Source organism: Littorina saxatilis, linkage group LG3, assembly GCF_037325665.1.
Source record: "Littorina saxatilis isolate snail1 linkage group LG3, US_GU_Lsax_2.0, whole genome shotgun sequence".
Taxonomy (NCBI): domain Eukaryota; kingdom Metazoa; phylum Mollusca; class Gastropoda; order Littorinimorpha; family Littorinidae; genus Littorina; species Littorina saxatilis.
The window spans coordinates 57187713-57210123 of record NC_090247.1 but is presented as its reverse complement, the minus strand read 5'-3'; the positions used below and the strand labels follow the sequence as shown (position 1 = coordinate 57210123).

At 42.1% G+C, this 22411-nt stretch overlaps 1 protein-coding gene across 1 annotated transcript in view; it reads left to right on the top strand.

Annotated features, from left to right (window-relative positions):
- The window catches only part of LOC138962757 (uncharacterized), a 23288-nt gene extending 1194 nt beyond the window's left edge, over positions 1 to 22094 (top strand). Inside the window, exons 3-15 of the mRNA XM_070334706.1 lie at positions 1509 to 1605; positions 2206 to 2389; positions 4872 to 5127; positions 8963 to 9089; positions 12110 to 12263; positions 13893 to 14097; positions 15285 to 15405; positions 16595 to 16793; positions 17499 to 17653; positions 18470 to 18576; positions 18939 to 19062; positions 20804 to 20960; positions 21806 to 22094. Of these exons, the coding sequence (XP_070190807.1) occupies positions 1509 to 1605; positions 2206 to 2389; positions 4872 to 5127; positions 8963 to 9089; positions 12110 to 12263; positions 13893 to 14097; positions 15285 to 15405; positions 16595 to 16793; positions 17499 to 17653; positions 18470 to 18576; positions 18939 to 19062; positions 20804 to 20960; positions 21806 to 21991 (2072 nt within the window). The 3' untranslated portion in view covers positions 21992 to 22094. The remainder of the gene's footprint in view (positions 1 to 1508; positions 1606 to 2205; positions 2390 to 4871; positions 5128 to 8962; positions 9090 to 12109; positions 12264 to 13892; positions 14098 to 15284; positions 15406 to 16594; positions 16794 to 17498; positions 17654 to 18469; positions 18577 to 18938; positions 19063 to 20803; positions 20961 to 21805) is intronic.
- Positions 22095 to 22411: the final 317 nt, after the last annotated feature.

Sequence of the window (22411 nt, the reverse complement as noted above, 5' to 3'; positions counted from 1 at the left end):
CACAGAGTCAACTTTGTGTGCAGACTCTCTTCGGTGTCCGAACCTCCCCCCGTGTACACTACATTGGGTGTGCACGTTAAAGATCCCACGATTGACAAAAGGGTCTTTCCTGGCAAAATTGCTTAGGCACAGTTAATAATTGTCTACCTATACCCGTGTGACTTGGAATAATAGGCCGTGAAAGGTAAATATGCGCCGAAATGGCTGCAATCTACTGGCCGTATAAAATTTCATTTCACACGGCATCACTGCAGAGCGCCTAGAACTGTACCCACGGAATATGCGCGATATAAGACCAGAAGACCCATTGATTGATTGATTTCGAAAAAAAACTAGTCTCGGCCCGCTCAAAAGAACAATGACCGAGACTTTCTTCGCGTGACGTCTAACCCTCTTACGTCATAATGTGACGTCTTCAAATGTTGTGACGTCTTCAAATGTTAAAGTTTCTACCACAGACATACATACATACGCACGCACGCACGCACGCACGCACGCACGCACAGACAGACAAAAGTTAGCATCGCATAGGCTACACTTACGTGAGCCAAAAATAATCGTTAGGTTACCAACACACTGTGCGTGTATCTTCTTCTTCTTCTTCTTCTTCGTTCATGGGCTTAGACTCCCACCTTCACTCATGTTTTTAGCACGAGTGGAATTTTACGTGTATGACCGTTTTTGCCCCGCCATTCAGGCAGCATACGCCGATTTCGGGGGAGGCATGCTGGGTATTTTCGTGTTTCTATAACCCACCGAACTCTGACATGGATTACAGGATCTTTTCCGTGCGCACTTGGTCTTGTGCTTGCGTGTACACACGAAGGGGGTTAAGTCACAAGCAGGTCTGCACATTAGTTGACCTGGGACATCGAAAAAATTTCCACTCTTAACCCACCAGGTGGCAGCGACCGGGATTCGAACTCACGACCTCCCGATTAGGAGGCCGACGTCTTACCACCACGCCAATGCGCCCGTCTTGTGCGTGTATCGATATTAGACGTCATGAACAACGAAATGTTCTAGCAAGATCGACAAAGCTAGGGCATACGAATATCTCAATCCAACAAATTTGGATTAAAGTAAAGCCAAAAAACAAAGTGCGCGTAGCTATGAGTTTCACTCCGCACAAGAGCATAGACATACATGTGAAAGCAAGCAAGCAACGGGATGACATAGATGTGAGCGATACCTACCATATCCTCTATGTTTGTGTCATATTGTTCTCTGCGGGTCTACTTTGTTATTTTAGATTGTTATATCGTATTTTGTGTAACGTATTTTTGTCAATAACAAACGTTCCGCCATCTTACCTTTCTTGTTTTTTGATTCTGAATTTTGGAACGTTGGCTGTGCAGTGTCTTTGTGTTTGGATTTAGATTTTTTTTTCAAAACAAGAATACCTTACGTTCGACTTTCTCTTATCTTTAACCAGTTTATGGTGCAAAGTATCATTTGTGTGTTTGGTGCCGCGGTATGTGTTGAATGGTCTAGTTATACCCATGCAGGAGAGTGGCAGAAATGGACGTGCGAGGCTGGCGGAAAGAGCTCCATCAAGCCTTTTGGAGGTCGCTACAGACGCCCTTATTTCAACCTGCCATGCAGGTACGTATCACCTTGAAGCAAAGACAACACAAAAGAATTGAAACAAAAGTACACGTTTTGCAGTCACTGTGGGAATGGTTGTGGTGGAGATGGGTGGATAAAAAGGTTGATGATGATGATGATGATGATGATGATGATGATGATGATGATGATGATGATGATGATGATGATGATGATGATGATGATGATGATGATGATGACGATGATGATGACGATGATGATGACGATGTTGAGGATTATGACAATTTGAATAGATTGAGGAGAAGGGGAAAAAACTAATGCACAATTACATATCTCTGTGCAGGTACAAGATGGTGATGATGATGATGATGATGATGATGATGACGATGATGATGATGATGTTGATGATGATGATGATGATGATAATGGTGATGCTGCTGATGCTGCTGCGGCTGCTGATGCTGCTGCTGCTGCTGATGATGATGATGATGATGATGATGATGATGATGATGATGATGATGATGATAATAATGATGATGCTGATGCTGATGCTGATGACGATGACGATGATGATGACAATTTGAATAAATGGAGGAGAAGGGGAAAAAAACTAATCCACAATTACATATCCCTGGTCAGGTACAAGATGGCCAACGTAAAGTGCAAGGGCGATCAGACCGAGGTCTTCGCGGAGAATGACCTTGCCTTTACCTGGAAAAGAGACCTCTTTATCAGTGCGGTCACAATCAGAATCCATACAAAGAACGACAACGGTTGCAAAACCTATCAGACATTGACGCTGAACACTGCTAACTTTACACAGGTCTGTAGAAGAGAAGGAGGAGGAGGAGGAAGAAGAATGCTACTCGTATAACCATTACGAAATTGAAAATCAAAATCATTAACATATACAAACTGGAGTCTGTACAGGCATGCGTTTGAATGATATTTTTTTTGTAAAATTATTTGTGTAGGTAAACTGCAAAGCCTGGTCACCGCTCGCTATCCTCTTTCTCTTCTTTCCTTGATCCCTATTCTCTTCTGTCACCCCTCTTTCTTTCTCTCTCTTTTCTCTTTATCTTTTTTGTATTGTCTGTTTATATGCGCGTGTGTAAATGATATGGTTGAGACGGTTTCAATTGGACATTTGCTATTTTCGTTATCCTATGTGAAAAAAAAAGAAAAAAAAAAAGAAATTAAAATTTTTTTTTTTTTAAAAACCATATACAAACGTGGAGACTGTACACTCATTTGCATGGTTGTCTCTTACTGGTTCAAGTAAGGCATGGGCCAGAAATAATGAAAACGATTTTTGGCTCACGAAGTGTAGCCTATGCGATCGTAACTTTGTCTGTCTGTGCGTGCGTATGTGCGTATGTGCGTGCGTGCGTGCGTGTGTATGTCTGTGGTAGAAACTTTAACATTTCGTCATTTGAAGACGTCACATTATGGCGTAAGACGGTTAGACGTCACGCGAAGGAATGTCTCGGTCATTGTTATTTTGAGCGGGCCGAGACTAGTTGGCAGTCGTGTCTGTAAGTAGGCTACATGCAGACAGACAGATCTAGATCTAGTGTCTCGCTTTCTTGCACAGTGTCACGTGTGACGGAGTGATTGAGTTTGTGTTACTGTTTGTCGATTTCTTAGGTGAGCCTTGAAGGCTTCGCCTCTTGTTCTTGCATATATTTTATTAACTGTACATGGCGGGTGCATGTTGGCCTGTTACTTGTTTAAGTAAGACATGGCTTTTGAAACATTGCCAAATAAAACGACGTTGGGTCCCAAAACATATTAGTTACTGTACGTTGCATACATGTGCATGATTGCCTCGATCGTATGAGTTTAAGTAAGACATGTCTTCGGAAAAAAATTGGTGAATTAAAACGATATTGGGCAAACAAATGTAGTTACTGTACGTTGCATAAAAACAATGTGTGGCCAAATGTGGTAGTATGTGCACACCGATGTGCATGCTTTCCTCTCAAGTTAGTCAGGTATGCAAAAGGCTACGCTCAACAACAACAAAAAAGGTAACAGCGATGTCCTGGCTAAAGGCTTTGGTCAGACTGGAATGTTTTTCACTGTGGCCAGTAAATGTGTTTTTATTTTTTTTCTTAAGTTCTGAAGATGATCTTCCTTATTTTCAAGCTTGATTTTCTGACAGGAAAGTAATAGTCCATGCAATTTGTGAGGTCAACAAGGTTTTATTTCTAGGGTACTGATCTTCTTTGGCACACGGTCATGTTTAACGCATAGGCCTGTCATGTGTGGAGTTCAAACACCCTTTGACTTGGGGTACATACGAAGAACCAATAGCGTGGCTGATTTAAGTCCATATTTTATTTAGCAAACGCCCTAACGATATCAATTCAACACAAAAATCTCACTCAGCCAGACTGTTCAATTTGGGGAGGTGTTAAAGGCTGCAGAGTCTACCACTGATAACAGGAAGTAGAATTAAATTAGGTCTTTCGCACAATTGGCGTGTTCCAATTTTTTTTCTGTTCAATTTTTAAGAACTTATTCGTTGGAGATTCTTGTGGAAAAGTCATATACCCCAAACTCAAGTTTCATAATTATCTTATAAATAAGTGCTTAGACTTCCTTTTCTATTGATCTTTTTTGCTGCCAATTCTTGAATTTTCATACAAACAGTCTTCTAATAAAGCCAATTCCCTTTTAGTTACGCTTATCAACGAAGACTGATTTTATTGATTTAAAAAAAATGACTTTCACATGTTTGATTTCCTGTTTGTGTTTCATGCTTGAGATTTACTTTCAAAAGATTTGTTTTCTCAATGTGCCAGCAAAGTTACTATTTGTGTGACTGTGTTTTTATTGTCCCTCTATCGCTCGCCTCCAGGCGTGATCAACTTTAGAATCTTAACAACTTCATCAGTAGTAGATTTGTCAAAAGGTGTTATATACCCAGTACGCAAGCTTAAAGTACCACTTTAATCCCTATTTTATTGGTTATTCCTGGCATCAGCATTTCTTGAATATCACCGTCAAAATAACTGTTATAAGATCCCAGCCTTAAGTCGAAGGATAATCTCCCCCCCCCCCCCCCCCTACCGTGTAAAAACCTGAACAGATCTCTGGAGGTGAGTATGATCGTTTGCACAAGAAATAAGATACCGAACTCTGGGCTGAACAGGGCGAAGTGACTTGGGGCGAAATGACCTTGGAGCGAAAGGAAAATGGGGCGAAATGGCTTGATATCAACTTGAATGGTGAACCGTTAGTTTAACTGCGTAACGTGTGATGGTGTACGTACTTACAATGGCCTTCTCTATGCCTGCCAGTACCTGAGCAAAAAGAACTACTCCGCCAGCCCGTGGGAGTGGAGCAGCAATGGTTGTCAAATCGACGCGGACAAGAAAAACGTTGGCTTTTACGAGACTTACCGCAGAATGGCGAAGGTTACAGTGGGAAAACTGACGGTCTCTTACCAGTACACCACCAACACAATGCGCAGGGCACGTAATATTCCTACCCTCGAGATCCGCTGCGTGGGTCACAAGTTCAAGTCGTTCGAGAATTATCCCGAATCCTTTTGTGGTGAGTTAGGACAAAACAGACAGACAGACATATAACATACCATTCGTCCACAAGTAATACCGGAACATAACATGCAGAGTACAATACTGGTAAAAAGAAAGAAAGAGAAAGAGAGAGAGGGGGGTAGTGATGGTGGTGGTATCATTTACAATTTATACACTCTTAAATATAAATACAAATAATAGACTCTTCTTTAAGTTTCACCCAACAATGATCAAGAATCACTAAAATACAAGACACCACTACACCCATAAGATTGGACGGGGTGACAGACAGATAAAAGGATAAGACAAGCAGACAGACATAAGACATACACACATACACACACACTCTTGCCTGAAGTCTTATAAAAGCCTACAATTTTAGACTGTGGAAGAAGTGAAACTGGAATGGACACTTCGCCTTGGTCGATAACCTAACATATATTCGCATAGGGTAACCAGTCAGACCAAAAATTTAAATGTCTATTCCTAGTGAAATTCAATTTCTTTTTAATATAATATCTTTGTTTTAATATTTTTAAAAAAACACTCAAAAGCGGAACTGAACCCTGAAGTTTGCATTTATAAATATAATATTTGCCAAACGTTCACAATGTAAACATTCTTTGTGCAATACATTATTCAATTTAATCCAGAAGGTTTTAACAATCATGCATTCCCAAAATAAGTGAAAAATTGATACCCACAAAATGTGCAAAGCGGTGAATTTTTATTTTTACACAAATATAAATATTTATTACAAGGTAGAATACGGTGTAAGAGTCGCAGCTGAAACCACCTTAAACTTACATCAAGTGTACTTTGAAACGGTTTCAAAAAAGTTAATTTCCAATTCATATTATTTTCACTGGTGCTATTCCATTTTAAAACCGCAGCTGGAATAAATTTAGAGACCAGCACGGTTGGCCTAGTGGTAAGGCGTCCGCCCCGTGATCGGGAGGTCGTGGGTTTGAACCCCGGCCGGGTACGTCATACCTAAGACTTTAAAATTGGCAATCTAGTGGCTGTTCCGCCTGGCGTCTGGCATTATGGGGTTAGTGCTAGGACTGGTTGGTCCGGTGTCAGAATAATGTGACTGGGTGAGACATGAAGCCTGTGCTGTGACTTCTGTCTTGTGTGTGGCGCACGTTATATGTCAAAGCAGCACCGCCCTTCGTGGTCGGCTGGGCGTTAAGCAAACAAACAAACAAACAAACAAACAAACAAACAAAAATAAAGTTAGACTGCACAAAAACCTCCTTCACAACATGATTTCCTTTTTTTTATCACTGACCACACTCTACTATCCACAGATTAATGCTGAAAATTCAATGTCTTAAAATTCAATTTCTTCTGATAGCTTTTCACAGCGGATACAATTCCACAGTACAACAAAATATCACTTCTAACATTAGGAAATAATTCAGAAAACTCTTGATAATTCAAATATTTACCCTCAAAATTCACTAAATGTTTCACATATACAATTCCGTCTTCATACCAACTCTTATAATAAATACTTCTTTTATCTCTCACTATGTTATCATTATAAAAAAGACATTGGCACAAAAATTCATCAATATAGCTATTCTGATGGACACGTGGGGGAATTCGGGGGCTGTGATTGGATGGTCTCTTCCGATCATAAAAGCATAATGCTACGGAAGTCGGCCATTTTTGCCAATATCCAAAAGCATATTGTCAATAACAAAGACGCATGGTTCCGGTTTACCCATCTGCACCACACGATGTTTCACTGATCGACAACAGCATACACTGACAACTTGAAATTCTTCTCGGGAATGTTTTTCAGCTTGTCGATAGCATACCCTTTTCTGCTAACTTCCCGATGAAACAGGACTAAACCTATTATTTTCTGTCCCTAAACACCACAAAATGGCAAATTCGAAAGATGTAGTACAAACAGGGGAGTAAAACGGAACAGCCGTTTTTGTGTGCCTGTGAGCTTAGTTCACAGTTGCCAAATGACACAAACTTTCGCATTCGGCTTTTCTTATCTCGTAACTCCACACTAAATACCCCACTTCCCCTCTGAAGTATTGATGTACAACCCATGGCACTAACATTCATGTAGTCGTTTGTAACTGAGGTTGAAAAATTCGCTTCATGACGAGACAAGTATAAATGCCATTCACCCAAACTGAAAACGTCGCTGCCGTCTGCTAGCTTTGTACGGATTAGCTGTTCTCTTTTCCTCCCCTTGTTGCATCCTAGTTCTTCAGTTGTTTCTAGTTTTCCGTTGATGTTGTGTTTTGGTCTTCTTCATAAGTAGTCTTGTTCAAAATTAGAAAAACTCAAACTTCTTTTTGTTGTATACGAATGAACTAATAAAAAGCTGTTTAACAGCTGTGTTGTCAAATCGAGTATTTTTCCAAAGTCAGTGTGGCGCATGCGCAAAACTAATGCGCATAAGAAACGGCGTCTGCTATCAAAACCTGAGATCAACGCATCGACGCAAAAACTGTCATTTTGTAAGTTTGGAACAACAAATAAAGGTCAGGACAGCTATATAATCGCTATTGTATTTTCAGCGTAGCAATAGGGTCCGATATTTAGACTCGAACAAGTATAATGCGACTCGTCTTCGACTCGTCGGCATTATACTTGTCTCGTCTAAATATCGGACCCTATTGCTACGCTGAAAACACAATAGCTGTTAATATTAACAGGTAAAACAGTACTGGAAATTTCGGAGTTAACGAATTTGTCTATCGCGTTCATACCTCCAGCAAATTTCTGCTAGTGCTCAGATTTGCCTAAATCTTTCGCAAATACTGATATAACCATTATGGGCCCTGCATGCAACATCACGAATTTTTGGCATTACACCCTGAATTAATATGAATATTTTTAAAGTTCTTTTAGAAACGTCACGTAACTCTACACGTATTGCTCCTATATTCACAAAAAGTTATGGTGATCTTTATTCACGGCCTATTGGTCATGTTTTCTGGAAGTTTGAAACGTTTTCATTGAGACATTTAGGATATATATATATATATATATATATATATATACCGGCACGGTTGGCCTAGTGGTTAGGCGTCCGCCCCGTGATCGGGAGGTCGTGGGTTCGAACCCCGGCCGGGTCATACCTAAGACTTTAAAATTGGCAATCTAGTGTCTGCTCCGCCTGGCGTCTGGCATTATGGGGTTAGTGCTAGGACTGGTTGGTCCGGTGTCAGAATAATGTGACTGGGTGAGACATGAAGCCTGTGCTGCGACTTCTGTCTTGTGTGTGGCGCACGTTATATGTCAAAGCAGCACCGCCCTGATATGGCCCTTCGTGGTCGGCTGGGCGTTACACAAACAAACAAACAAACAAACAAATTTAGGATATATAGAACTTTCAGGGGAGGACCCCCTAAAAAATGACCGCAAAACGTGCTCTTTTGGGCCTTTCAAACTGTTAACCCCTACCTCATTTGAAAACAGATTGTATCAATACTAATCGATATGCAGAATTGTTTCTTATCAGCAAATCCTGAATTTGTACTGATTTTAAGATAGGGGACTATGGTTTTTGTCAGGTCGATTTTGGGGGTACCCTGACTTCGGCGGCGGTCACGTGATACCTACAACAGAATTGTTTATCCGAAAAGTGTGCAAGGTAGCCAAGTGAAGGGCCTTTAATGACATATAAAGTGTGAATAAAATGACACGGGAATTAATGTTTTAGTTGGGGTACGAAAAATGGGTGCAATAATTGTTTTGCTCAGTTTAGATACATACTGATTTCGTCTTTGAACTTTGCATATTTTCTTGGTACTTTGGGATCTCAACTGCTCGAATAACAAATATTCCCGACTACCACTATCACTTGTTGTCAACAGGAACTGAAAACACCACACAGGAAGACCTAGACGCTGTGGAGCGACAGATCCCCGGAGACAGTCGCCGTGTCTTGGGGACAGGATACATGTATGCTGCACTGGCCAAACAGCCAGACGTACAGCAAACGTAAGAGAGAGAGAGAGAGAGAGAGAGAGAGAGAGAGAGAGAGAGAGAGAGAGAGAGAGAGAGAGAGAGGAAGAGAGAGAGCGAGAAAGAGAAAGAGTGAATGAGAGAGAGTGAATGAGAGAGAGAGAGATCTTTATTTATGAGGATGACGTTTGAAGGTACAATGCATTGTCAAACAACCTTTCCCTTGGCAAACTTAAACATGTCATAGTCACTGAAGATTCATATGATACTATAATGAAAATTCTACATGTAATCAGAATTATAACAAAAAGTCGTGTCAAGCGACATCAAAACATTTAGTCAATTTGTCAACCTTAAACTAAAAGATCGACACTGAAAACTTGAGAACAGCATCGTCAAGACTACTAACATTTGGCTAGCTAAAACCCGTAAACGAAACGAGTCGAGCTGGTTTCCGGGAAGCATACCAGCCTAAAAAAAAAAGTTCTTTCGCAGCTCACACGGTAGTCGTCATGTTTAAATGTATTTACGGTCCCTGCCGCCTGGTGGGTTAAGAGTGGAGATTTTTTCGATCTCCCAGGTCATCTTATGTGCAGACCTGCTAGTGACTTATCCCCTTCGTGTGTACACGCAAGCACAAAACGAAGTGCGCACGGAAAAGATCCTGTAATCCATGTTAGAGTTCGGTGGGTTATAGAAACACGAAAATACCCGAAATCGGTGTATGCTGCCTGAATGGCGGGATAAAAACGGTCATACAGGTAAAAATCCACTCGTGCTAAAAACATGAGTGAACGTGGGAGTCTAAGCCAATGAACGAAGAAGAAGAAGGAGAAGAATGTATTTGCATGCATGGTCTGTCAGGGTAAAATGTAGAAAGCTCTAAAAAGCTTGTGTCTATCCACGCTTGTTACTTCAAATTCGGTTAAAACACGTTGGTCATCCTTAAAACGGGGTGGGGGGGGGGGGGCGATGTGTAGAGGAGTAAAACCTTCACAGTATCTGCACTGTTGTGTTTGTCACGAAGTTCCTTTACATACACTCTTGCAAACTTAAAGGCATACTAACGCACTCCCGTGTTTACAAAGTGTAGTTTGCCCACAATCGATGTCAAACGCACCATAAGACCATATAATGACGATACGTCACCATGCGCGGACCATAATACATGCATTACAGCTTGTTCTAGCCTCTGAAAAAGTGAGGATGTCAACAAAGCCGCGGTGTTCTCTCCCTTGCATCAACGTTACATGTGTTGCCAAATCTATAAATAGGACGATCCAGATCAAAATGAAAATTCAAATATCTCAACATTTAAGGGGTCCTAGACCACAATATTTTGCAGGGAACTTAATTTAGTCTGTCTCCAGCTGTTGGTAAAGCAATTAGCGTGTATAGTCATCGAGTACATATGGCTTTAAGAACAGACTACATTTAAAACAGGCATTCCTATATTTTATGACAAGACTACAATAACAAAAACAAAACAAAAAAATCAGGAAAAGGAAGCGTTAAGTCCTTATTTATGATTAAGACGCTGTGTGAAACTTGGGTATGGTGTATCAGACTTTGCACAAGAAGTATCATTGCATACATTAGTAAAACTGAATTAAAACAAAGGTATTCGATTTGTCCGCTTACATGGCTGTTTTCATTCAGTTTTTAATGAATACTGTCCATAATAATTTATTTGCCACACGTCGAGTGATCTATTTTAGACTCAATATTGTAAGTAACCTACATCTATACGGGATACAAACAAGCAATGCAACGAGCAGTATATAATTAGAAGTAGTAGCCGAAGTAGCAGTTAAAGTAGTAGTAGTCGCAGTAGAAATAGTAGCCGAAGGAGCAGTTAAAGTAGTAGTAGTAGTAGTCGCAGTAGAAATAGTAGTAGAAGTAGCAGTAAAAGTAGTAGAAGTATTAGTCGTAGCTGAAGTAGCCGTGTTATTAGCACTAGTAGTACATGGAACGGGTACATCACGAAGCGTCCCGGTACCGAAGCGTCCCGGTACCGAAGCGTCCCGGTGCCGAAGCGTCCCGGTACCGAAGCGTCCCACTATAACGCGTCACAGGGGTACCGGGACGCTTTGGTACCGGGACGCTTCGGGACGCTCCCGCGCAGTAGGGCACGAAGCGTCCCGGTACCGAAGCGTCCCGGTGCCGAAGCGTCCCGGTGCCAGTCACCACGCACATCCTCGGCTCGCATGCCAATGTATTATATAGCAAAGGGAATGCCTGTAATTCACACAGAGCAATCACTTGGTCTTAAACGTGCACAAGACAAAAACTTTCATACTGGGGGAGCGAGCCAGTCTGAAGAGTACTCGGGTCCAGCGCGAGCGTTCTTTATTACCCAAATGAACCCAAACAAACCCAAATTAACCCAAATGATACAATTTAAAAGTCGGAGGCAGAACTGAAAAGACTTTTTCCGACGCTCACGCTTAGTGAAGCCAGAAAGCGTGTGTGATAACAGACATATCCCTCCTGTGAACGGAAGCCTACGGACTTTTCCCCCGAACTTGTCCACACGGGTACAGTATTTCCAAATTGGTGTGTTGTGAGTACAGATCTAAAGTAAAGTTGGGGAAAAGTTGGACAAAAAGTGATTTTTTTTTACCGAAAGCAAATCAAGGTCTGTGCAAAATTAAAAAAATCAGTGAAGTCAAGGTCAAATCAAGGTCAAGATTAAATTTTTAAAAAAATGGTTAGTCAAGTCAAGGTCAAATCAAGGTCATCAAGGTTTAAAAAAAAAAAAGTCTAAGTCCTGTGACGCGTTATAGTGGGACGCTTCGGTACCGGGACGCTTTGGTACCGGGACGCTTTGGTACCGGGACGCTTCGGTACCGGGATGCTTTGGTACCGGGACGCTTCGGTACCGGGACGCTTTGGTACCGGGACGCTTCGGGGTGTCCCCCATGGAACACCAGTAGCGGGAGTAGAAAAACAGGGATTACCAATGGTAGTAGTAGTAGCAGTAGTAGTAGTAGCAGCACACAGAATATCATTAGCAATAGACGGACGCAATACTGCCACTCTCTGTGCACGTGCAGTGATCCCCAGTGCCAGGAGATTCAGCGTTTCGCCCAAGGACAATGCAGGAGCTGGGGGGACAAGAACTCGGAGTGTCAGTCCATCTTGGGCAGGTGGGGGGAATCGGGAAGTAGACGTGGCTACTGCGAAGGTCGAGGGGATAACCGTTTCAAGGTCAGTGTTTCTTAATTGACTCATAAGTAAAGCTGAAGAGTATCCTTAACACTAACTGATTGGTTTGTGAAAAAGGGGCATAATGCAGCTCCAATACATCTTTCACTGCCCTGGATACTGTATCATTTACAGGTACAATTAAAGCTTCAGTCACACACGCGATTCAATCGTTGAGATTCAATCGCGCGATTCAATCTTGAGCCGATCGCACATCACATCGTAGGCCATTGACCCGTCACACGATGAACGATAGACGAACGATTGACTAAACGATTGACGAACGATAAACGCGAGCGGGGTGGAAGTGACGTGTCACAGTGAACACGGCAAACGCGCTTTGCGAGAGCAGACGCTAATGTTCGAACATCGCTCTACCTTTCTGAAAAATATCTTTCAGCATTACGCCTTTGCGAGAAATAAAGTTCCCAGACAGTTGCAATTAATTTTTCCCGACCGCTGTACACGCCTAAAACGTCTCCTTTATATCTAAGTAAGAAACTGTTCTTCCAAAAAGTTTTGAATCGACGAAAAGACGCGGTCCGCCACTGTCCGCCATTATTTTACGACACTGATTGGCTCTGCCCCTGCGATTGACTGACGACTGGGTCGCAGGAATAGAACAAGTTCTAAAGCTCAAAGCTACGAGGGAATCGCATGAGACTGAGTCGCGGACTTGTCGAAGCTATTTTCCACGACTCAGTCGCCCGTGTGACAGGGTAAATCTCACGATTGAATCGCGTGTGTGACTGCCCTCTAAGCCAACTTCGTTTGCGGGAGCGTACACAAAACTATACTAAGCATCGCTCAATATATCTGGATGCCATACAGTTCACCTCACTTGAAGAATGCATGGTCAAAGTGGGGGAGAATTGAAGAAAATTGCGTCACTCAATTGAAGTCCTGCAATGTTTATTTGCATCAAGTCTTAACTGTCTGACGTTCATTCTCAATTTGCCCTTTCCCTTCCGGCAAAAAAAAAGCAAACATGTCAAGAAAAATGTGCATGTTTAGATCAGCACGATTTGAGAGGATGCCTTTTTAACCACAACATCATTGGGAATAGACGAATTCCGAATATAACCGGCACGGTTGGTCTAGTGGTAAGGCGTCCGCCCCGGGATCGGGAGGTCGTGGGTTCGAACCCTGGCCGGGTCATACCTAAGACTTTAAAATTGGCAATCTAGTGGCTGCTCCGCCTGGCGTCTGGCATTATGGAGTTAGTGCTAGGACTGGTTGGTCCGGTGTCAGAATAATGTGACTGGGTGAGACATGAAGCCTGTGCTGCGACTTCTGTCTTGTGTGTGGCGCACGTTATATGTCAAAGCAGCACCGCCCTGATATGGCCCTTCGTGGTCGGCTGGGCGTTAAGCAAACAAACAAACAAAATTCCGAATATAACTCGGTCGGGTGCGTATGGGTTGTGGACCAGTGAATAGTTTTATACCCTTGCTTTTTCTGGACAAACATTGAAGGGGCCACTCACTAGCGAGGGGTGTGTCTGCATTTATTTGTTCTTGAGAAAAGCCAGGGTAGTACTCGTTCACAACCCATGCAAACGGCCGACAGAGCTTTTCCGAAAAATCGTCTATTTCCTACTTTGGGCATTAATTCTATATTCTCACTCCACAGGTGTACATGGAGTGTATGCGCGTGAAATGCGGTTTAGTGTGCAACTCCCAAGGGCCGGACGGTACGTGCGAAACTCTGAAACGGGCCGCCAAGGAATGCGAAGACAGTGGTTCTATTGGCGGCGTGCTGAACGCGCTACTCGTCCAAGCCAACTGTCCTCGTCATCTCAAGTATGCTATCAAGGGGAGCAGCAACTGGGTTCAAAGTAAGTAACAATTTCTATCACAAACACTTCTATTACAATGAATGCATTAGAATAAATAAGTGCTGCAACGACATTCAACCAAGACAATGAATCTTCTTCTCTTTTGTTTTTCTTGTTCTTGTTCTTCTTTCGTTGGCTGCAACTCCTATGTTCACGCGTTATTTGCACCAGTGAGTTTTTACAGGTATGTCCGTTTTTACTGTCCGCTATTTTGGCAATCATGCTCTCTTGGGGGGTGGTGGGGGATGGGAGGGGTTACAAGTAATAGACACTAGGTCGATAAATCAAGCTGCAAACGGTGGGAAAACGACTGGCGAATGGCCAAACTCAAATGGGTAAAAGACAAGCACGTGACATACGAGATTTAATATATGTCATGTCAAATAAACATTTCTTTTGACCTGTGTCTTAATAAAACAGAGGTAACTAGAGGCAAGCATGCATATCGATGTGCAGTTCTTCTTATGCTAAAAGTCGTGTCTATTTGACATTTCTTGTGACCAGCTGAGAGACAAGCATGCACATCAATTAGCGGTCTTTATTTTAAACATGTGCCGAAAGGAAGTTTTTGATTAAAATATCTTATTTAGTCTTACTCAAACAGCTGAGAGTCAAGCATGCAAATCAGTCTGCACTACTATTATTGAGTAGAAGAAGACAAAGACAACAAGCGAGTTATATTTTCCCCCAATATGTCGACATGTGCGTGGGCCTTCCTCTGGGGGTATTTTATTGCGGTAATAAATTGCAACGCACAATGTCTCCCTTTATACACTATGTACACCATGATATGACTGAGTACTGGTACTGTTTACTTACATTACTTACTTACTTAAGCCCTTTGCCCCCAGCGGAGCATAGACCATTGACGACATTTGATTCGTCGTCAATGCTTCTGAAACGTTGTTTTTTTCAAGGCAGGGGTGTTGGCCTTACGCAAACCTCTGAACGAGGTGGTCCAAATTTGTCTGACCTCTATTTTCGACCTGTCCAGCATGGGTGACCCTACCAGGAGCTTAAGCTCCCGTTGGCATAGCTCTCCGGGTTACTGAGGCACGCAAGCCATGACACCACGACAAGGAATGGACCATGTGATGGTGTTTACTTACATGAAACTCATGAAAACGAACAGTATTCCTAAAGGTCTTGTCCTAACGTGTCTTTTGGTCCCTGTCTTATGCACACAGCTTACAAGAAGCAAGCATGCACAGTCATAGACAAGGAATTCAGTTGGTGGGGCCGAACTTCTTTCAAGGACATGAGCACTTTCTTCACCGACCGTGGCTTCAGAATCACCATACCCTGCAGGTAATAGTTTCAAGAACGTTCAGCCCTACGCAAAATTAGCACACACACACACAAACTAGTCGCTTGAAGCAATCTCAACACATTTAGTCAATATTTCCTAAAAATTCTACGAAATGTGGACATTATATAATTTCAAGGGAGAGGAAATTTGTAGTTTGTTGTACTGAAAACACAATTCAAAGAAAAGGAGTACTTTGTAGATTGCGTGGAAACTATTTATTGATTATGGAATCCGTAAAAGACAAGCAATGACACAATTAGTACACAGTAGCATATAATGTCTGTCTGTCTGCCTGTCTCTGTCTCTGCCTCTCTCTTGTTCTCTCTTTCTTTCTAATTTCCTCTCGTATAATTTCATACTTCATTAAATATGTTAACATGAAATGATCGCATAATAAGCAACAACAACAACTTTCTTGAACACACCCTGCCATTGAAGTAGTCCTCTTCATAGAGATGGAAAGTTGCAGGGTTGAAAAGTCTGTGTATGATGCGGGTTCATTTATTTGGTACAGGATTGGCTGCCGTTACACTTGGAGTTTCGACTACCTTTAGCTTTAAAGCACTTTTGTCGCTTTGGCGACGACCCCCCCCCCCCCCCCCCCCACACACACACACACCAACGGTTGCATTTTACAAACTCTTGACTGTCTGGCGCTGACTGTGCTATGACTGCTCACCGCAGCGACACAGACTTATCAAGACAGGCATATTCTCAAAACAGCAATCTCTTATAAATCTGTTTGTGGACATTTGATTTCAATCACAACTATATTAAATAAGGAACTAAATTATTGATTTTTTATGAATATTTGATGGATTGTTTGATTGTTGATTCATTGTTAATTAATTGATTGGTTTGTTGATTGATTTGATTCATTCAATAACTAATTGTTGTGGGGATAAAAGAGTGCATGAAAGAACGTGGTGATTGAGTGAGTGAGTGAGTGAGTGATTGAATGAGTGAGTGCGTGAGTGAGTGAGTGAGTGAGGGAGCGAATGAATGAGTGAAAGAATGAATTAATGAGTGAGTGAGGGAGTGAGTGAGTGAGTGAGTGAGTGAGTGAATGAGTGAGTGAGTGAGTGAGTTAGCAAGTGAGTGAGTGATTTAGTGAGTACATGATTGAGTGAGTGAGAGGATAAACGAGTGTATACACGCACTCATTTTGTCTATTTCTGTTAACTACAGTTATAAAATGGCCGACATCGTTTGTGGGGGTGTACAGTCGCAAGTGACCGCTGAGCATGCTCTGGACAAACAAGGACGAGCCTTCGTCAGTAAAGTGACCGTGACTACATACATTTACTACAACCGTACCTACAACGGCCGGACCTACCGCACCCGTGGTTTCTACGTCAACACCCTGAGAGACATTAACCTGAAGAGGGTAATATTTATTTCATTTACTTTAGTATATCCAACTCATGTGAAATTCGGGTCGCTTCCTCCCAGTGGAAATTAGCTAGCAGCAACAAAGTCGCTCTACCTAGGTGCGTGCGTGTTCATTTGTAATGAGCCAACTGCACTTATGGCAGAATGGCCGAGGTCTTTTACAAGCCACTGTGGTGACCCGGGGGTGGGGCATGGATACCGTCTCTGAGTCTGCACATATAGTTGACCCGTGTCCGTCCCGGCCTGGATTCGAACTCGTGTGTGTGGGGTGGGGTGGGGTGGGGGGGGGGTGGGGGGTGGTGTGTGTGTGTGTGTGTGTGTGTGTGTGTGTGTGTTTGTGTGTGTGTGTGTGTGTGTGTGAAGCATTCGTCGTACACAAATACACTCCTGACAAAGACACCACACTGATAAAAAAATAATCCGCCAGTGAGGTAAATAAAGAGAACAAAGTTCATCCTACAAATGCGGATAAAATTCATATAGATCTCATCATTATGACGTTAAACTAGCTGCCGTAACTACCATACTACCCAATAATGTTGTAAGTGATATATATATATATCATGTATGGCTGCCTAAATTACGGGGTAAAAACTGTCATAACAAAAACGTAAAAGCCGCTCCTGCAAAAACTTGAGTGAACCTGTGAGTTTCAGCCCATGGGCGAAGAAGAAGAAAATATACCGTTCTATCTCCGCAGTTCATCAAGACAAGGGAGGCTGAGAACAAGACGGATCCATGGATAGGGACATGGCGTGGAAGCGAACTGGCCGGGGATGACCGCGTATTGGGTCGCTATGACAACAACACCAAGTCGGCCATTCTGGAGCACCGCGGTCTGAAAGTGACCTTCAGGTACACATCGGAAAAGACATAGATTGCTATCCAGACCTTGGAACCCATACGATGTTGCCGTACTGTGTACGCATAATTGTCTGGAATACGATCAGTCCGGTCAGTGGACAAAAATACTTGAACAATTCCTAGACTAGTTTTCTTCACACGCGCATCCCGAAGCCGATCCTGTTTTTTGACACGTTATTAGTTTTTGTCAGTAAACATTGAAAGAAGCATTTGTTTTAAATGTATTGGTAAACTTAATTAACGATGCGACGGATGCTGTGTGGAGTACGCTTATTTTTCGGAATACTCAAAATGTAAAACATAAGTTTCCAGGTCTTGCTATCGTTCCAAACGTCTAGAATAAAAAGGTCAAATATCGAGAATAAAAAGGTCAAGTCTTAGATTTGATTGTGTTCTGTATAATCTTGTCTTGTGTTGTTTTCTCTTGGCTTGACTTGTCTTTGTCCTTTCTTGTCTTGTTTTGTCTAGACTTGTGTTATCTTGTCTTCGCTAGTCTTGTCTTGTTTGTCTTGTCTTGTTTTGTCTTCTCTTGTTTCGGCTTGCCTCGCCTTGTCTTGTCCTGTCTTATTTTTTTCTTGATTTATCTTTGCTTGTCTTGTATTATCTGTTGTCATTTGTTTCGTGTTTGATGTTCTGATAGTGAGTTTAGAAAGAATATTATCACGATTCAACATAGATTGCAATTAAAATGGATACAGAATTTAGTATTTGAGAAGAAAAAAACTTTTAACGTATGGGTTGCAAATATATTTTGTATGTATTAGCAAATATATCTTGTGTATATATATATATATGCTTGATTTACAGGTACACTGATTCAAGGCAAGCCGTGCGTCCTGACAACCCCGCGCTGGAGATAAGGTGTAGTGATCCCGACTTCAGGGCCAAGGAGAAATTTCCCGGAACCCTTTGTGGTGAGGAGTTGTGGATATTGTAACGTTCAGTCAGTATAAATGTATATTGCCTGTTTGTAACTTAGATTGAGAGGGAGATGAGGGTGTGTGTGTGTGTGTGTGTGTGTGTGTGTGTGTGTGTGTGTCCGTGTGTGTGTGTGTGTGTGTGTGTGTATGTGTGTGTGTGTGTGTGTGTGTGTGTGTGTGTGTGTGTGTGTGTGTGTGTGTGTGTGTGTGTGTATGTCAGTGAGTGTGATAGTTGTGTACGACCGCTAGCCGGTTTCATTTTTAGTAAACAGAGATTTGTTACCGACCGGTGAAATACGGATATTTTGGGTCCATGTAATTCCTAAACATTTGATGTGTCTTGCAACGACATGCAGGCAGTCCTGAAACAAGTCAGAACACTCTTGTGGGTGACCTGGTGAAGAACATCCCCGCCCAACCAGGCCACACCAGCTACAACAAGGACGTCGTTCTTCTGGCTTATCAGAACATCAAGGAAGGGTGAGAAGCTCCATGGCATAGACGGTTCTTTTTTGGAACCAGCTACAATGGAACCCGCCTTTTAAGACCCCCACATTTCAGACTCCCTCCCTTTTAAGACCCTGTTTTCTCAGATTTTCAGTTCATAACCTCTGTAAATTTACTCCGATTGTGAGACGCCCTCTTTTTCAAGACCTGATTTTGTCAGATTTCTGAGGCCTTAAAAGTGGGTTTCTACTGTATTCCCTTGTTTAGTTTTGGTATGCTAAGTTGACCGGCTCATTTGAAAAGTGCTTGGGCAATATGCTTAAACGCACAGTCATTCACCGTCTCAGATTTGCACAGAATGTGTCATCCCTCCACTTAACACCCCCCCCCCCCCCCCCCCCCAACAAAAAAAAACAAAAAAAAAAACAACGCCTTAACAGCTCTCTGTGCAGAGTGAGAATTGTTTGAGAAATTACTAGTGAGAAGTTAAAGAAATAAGTTTAGAAGAAAACTGTCTGTACAGAAAAATTACAGACTGTTGATTTTGGAATGTGTCCGAGTGGAGGGATAGAGAGAATACTACATGGCTTGCTGTGTCGTACCAGAGTTGTTGTTTAAAGTATTGAACTGCGAGCGAAAGCGAGCTGTTTAGGCCTACTATTTGAAAAAGCAACGAGTGTAAATCTGGTACGACACAGCAAGCTATGTAGTATTCTATTTATCCTACATACTGTACTTACGTGTATTTTACTGAAAATGTCTTGCAGTCGAGGCAGCTAACTTGAAGACGCTTGTTTTGGAACCTCGATCTCTTCTAAAGCCTCGTGCAATATATTACGTCAAAGTACAGAAACGTCACTCTGAAAGTGTGGCGTGACGTGTTAGTTCTAAAAATTCATCGAGAGTAATTAGCGAGCGCAATTTTATTTTCTATAATGACGTTTGTCTCGGTGACTTTGGCATCATAAGCAGTGGAAAAACAGGTCCCTGCCAGACTTGCTTGACATGACCTCATTTACATGATATACACACGTGTGATTTGAACGATTATTATCTCACGAGTGTCTTTTTCACGTATGTAGGATAAAGTATTATCTCATTTAAAAGCCTTTATCAGATGTGAGTTGCTGAGCCGAATCTTTTACATGGTAAGGACTGTGCCTTTGATAACAAAATGAAATTGTGCAACTAGTTTTGTGTCAAATGTTATTTCCTTTCTGTTTGATCAAGATTCTCAGTATGTTGCTCTCTCATGCACACAAAAAGGCGAATGGAAATGTATTTTTGCCATGGTTTTGTGTGTGATGATGTTATGTCAGGACATGTCAAAGTTAATATTGATGATGCAAGATTTGCAATTGGCTGCAGTTAGGTAAACAGTATCTTCTTTACGTAAGAGATATAATTTTTCTTTTACTGGTACCTGCATCATCAAAGAATGTTTATTGGTTTAAACAGAATTTTATTCAAAATACGTTACATGAAGAAAAAAAACAATAAGTAACTAGAAAACGAAATCAAGCAAAAGCTTATTTCATGTGACCTAAACAATACACTACACAAATGTTCATGGTGGTGGGCATGACAATAATGAACCATAAACCAAAGACTTGTTCTTCAAATATGTTATATGAAGTCTTATATCGCGCGCGTATCTCCAGACTCGGACTCAAGGCGCAGGGATCTATTTATGCAGGGATCAAATTACCCCAGCAAAGACTTCTTCTCTGCGGCAGTGTTAAGTTGTTACATGTTTGCCTTTAATTGTTTGCAGAGGCAAAGACTGCAAGGAGGTAGCGAACATACTGGAGAAAGGTTGTGTGAACATGGGCGACGTCTTGACGGAGTGCCATCTGATGTACGACATGACTGCTACCGACTTAAACTACGCACAGTGTGCCCACAAGAAGAGGGACCTCGATCCCTTCAAGGTAGGTACAAACAGAATACAACAGATTGGAGCAGAAAACAATAGAATAGAAAGAACCAAAATCAACCTGTAAAGAGCTACTCCTTCTTGGGTTTTCAGCTAAAGAGCTACACCTTCCTACTTTGTAGCTTTAACGAATGAGACTGTCTTCGACTGTAAAGTGCTACGCCTTCATGTTTTCCATCTGTATAGCCATACATCCTCTTGTTTTCCAGCTGTATAAACATACACTTTCTCGTTTTCAGATGTAAAGACATACACGCTCTTGTTTTCCAGCTATTAAGTCATACACGCTCTTGTTTGTTTAGTTGTAAAGGCATACACGCTCTTGTTTTCCAGCTGTAAAGACGTACACCCGTTTGGTTTTGAGCTGTAAATACATAAACCCTCTTGTATTCCAACTGCAAAAACATACACGCTCTTGTTTTCCAGCTGTAAAGACATACACCCTCTTGTTTTGCAGCTGTAAAGACATACACCCTCTTGTTTTGCAGCTGTAAAGACATACACCCTCTTGTTTTGCAGCTGTAAAGACATACACCCTCTTGTTTTGTAGCGGTAAAGACATACACCCTCTTGTTTTGCAGCGGTAAAGACATACACCCTCTTGTTTTGCAGTGGTAAAGACATACACCCTCTTGTTTTGCAGCGGTAAAGACATACACCCTCTTGTTTTGCAGCTGTAAAGACATACACTTACCCTCTTGTTTTGCAGCTCTGTAAAGACATACACCCTCTTGTTTTTCAGCTGTAAAGACATATACCCTCTTGTTTTTCAGTGGTAAAGACATACACCCTCTTGTTTTTCAGCGGTAAAGACACACACTTCCCCTCTTGTTTTTGCAGCTGTACGTGACGTGTCTGCGCGTGCTGTGCGGTGCTGAGGGCTACACTTCAAGCGAGACGTGCGGGACACTGCGGCAGGTGAACGACGCTTGTCGTCATCAGGTCAAGCACCCCCACCTGCACATCTCTAACCTCATGCAGCAAGCCGTGTGTCGTCAGAACAGCACGTCCAACGCGACTTCATAAGAAGAAAAGGATAATGACAGAACGCGTATTGCGAAGCACTAATGTCGGCCCTTGCTTGTCCCTAGACATGACAATTTTATTAAAGAATTGAGCATGAAAAAGAGCAACGAGCTTACTTGACAAAATTTGTCTTTTGTGTCATGGTGTGCATGTGGCAGCTTGTGTATTTTCCAAATGAAAACTTGCTACGCAAATGGTTTATTAATTATTATCGTAATACCGTCGTACCGAATGCACACATGGTGAAACAGAGAGAACCCGATTTTGTTGTTCTGTTGTCGTAAGCGCACCTTCGGCGTAGTTTGAGATTGCTTAGATGTAACACACAGACTTCTTTTTCTTTTTGTGAAACATAGGTCTGGATATCACACACACACACACACACACACACACACGCACGTACGCATCTACGCTTACACG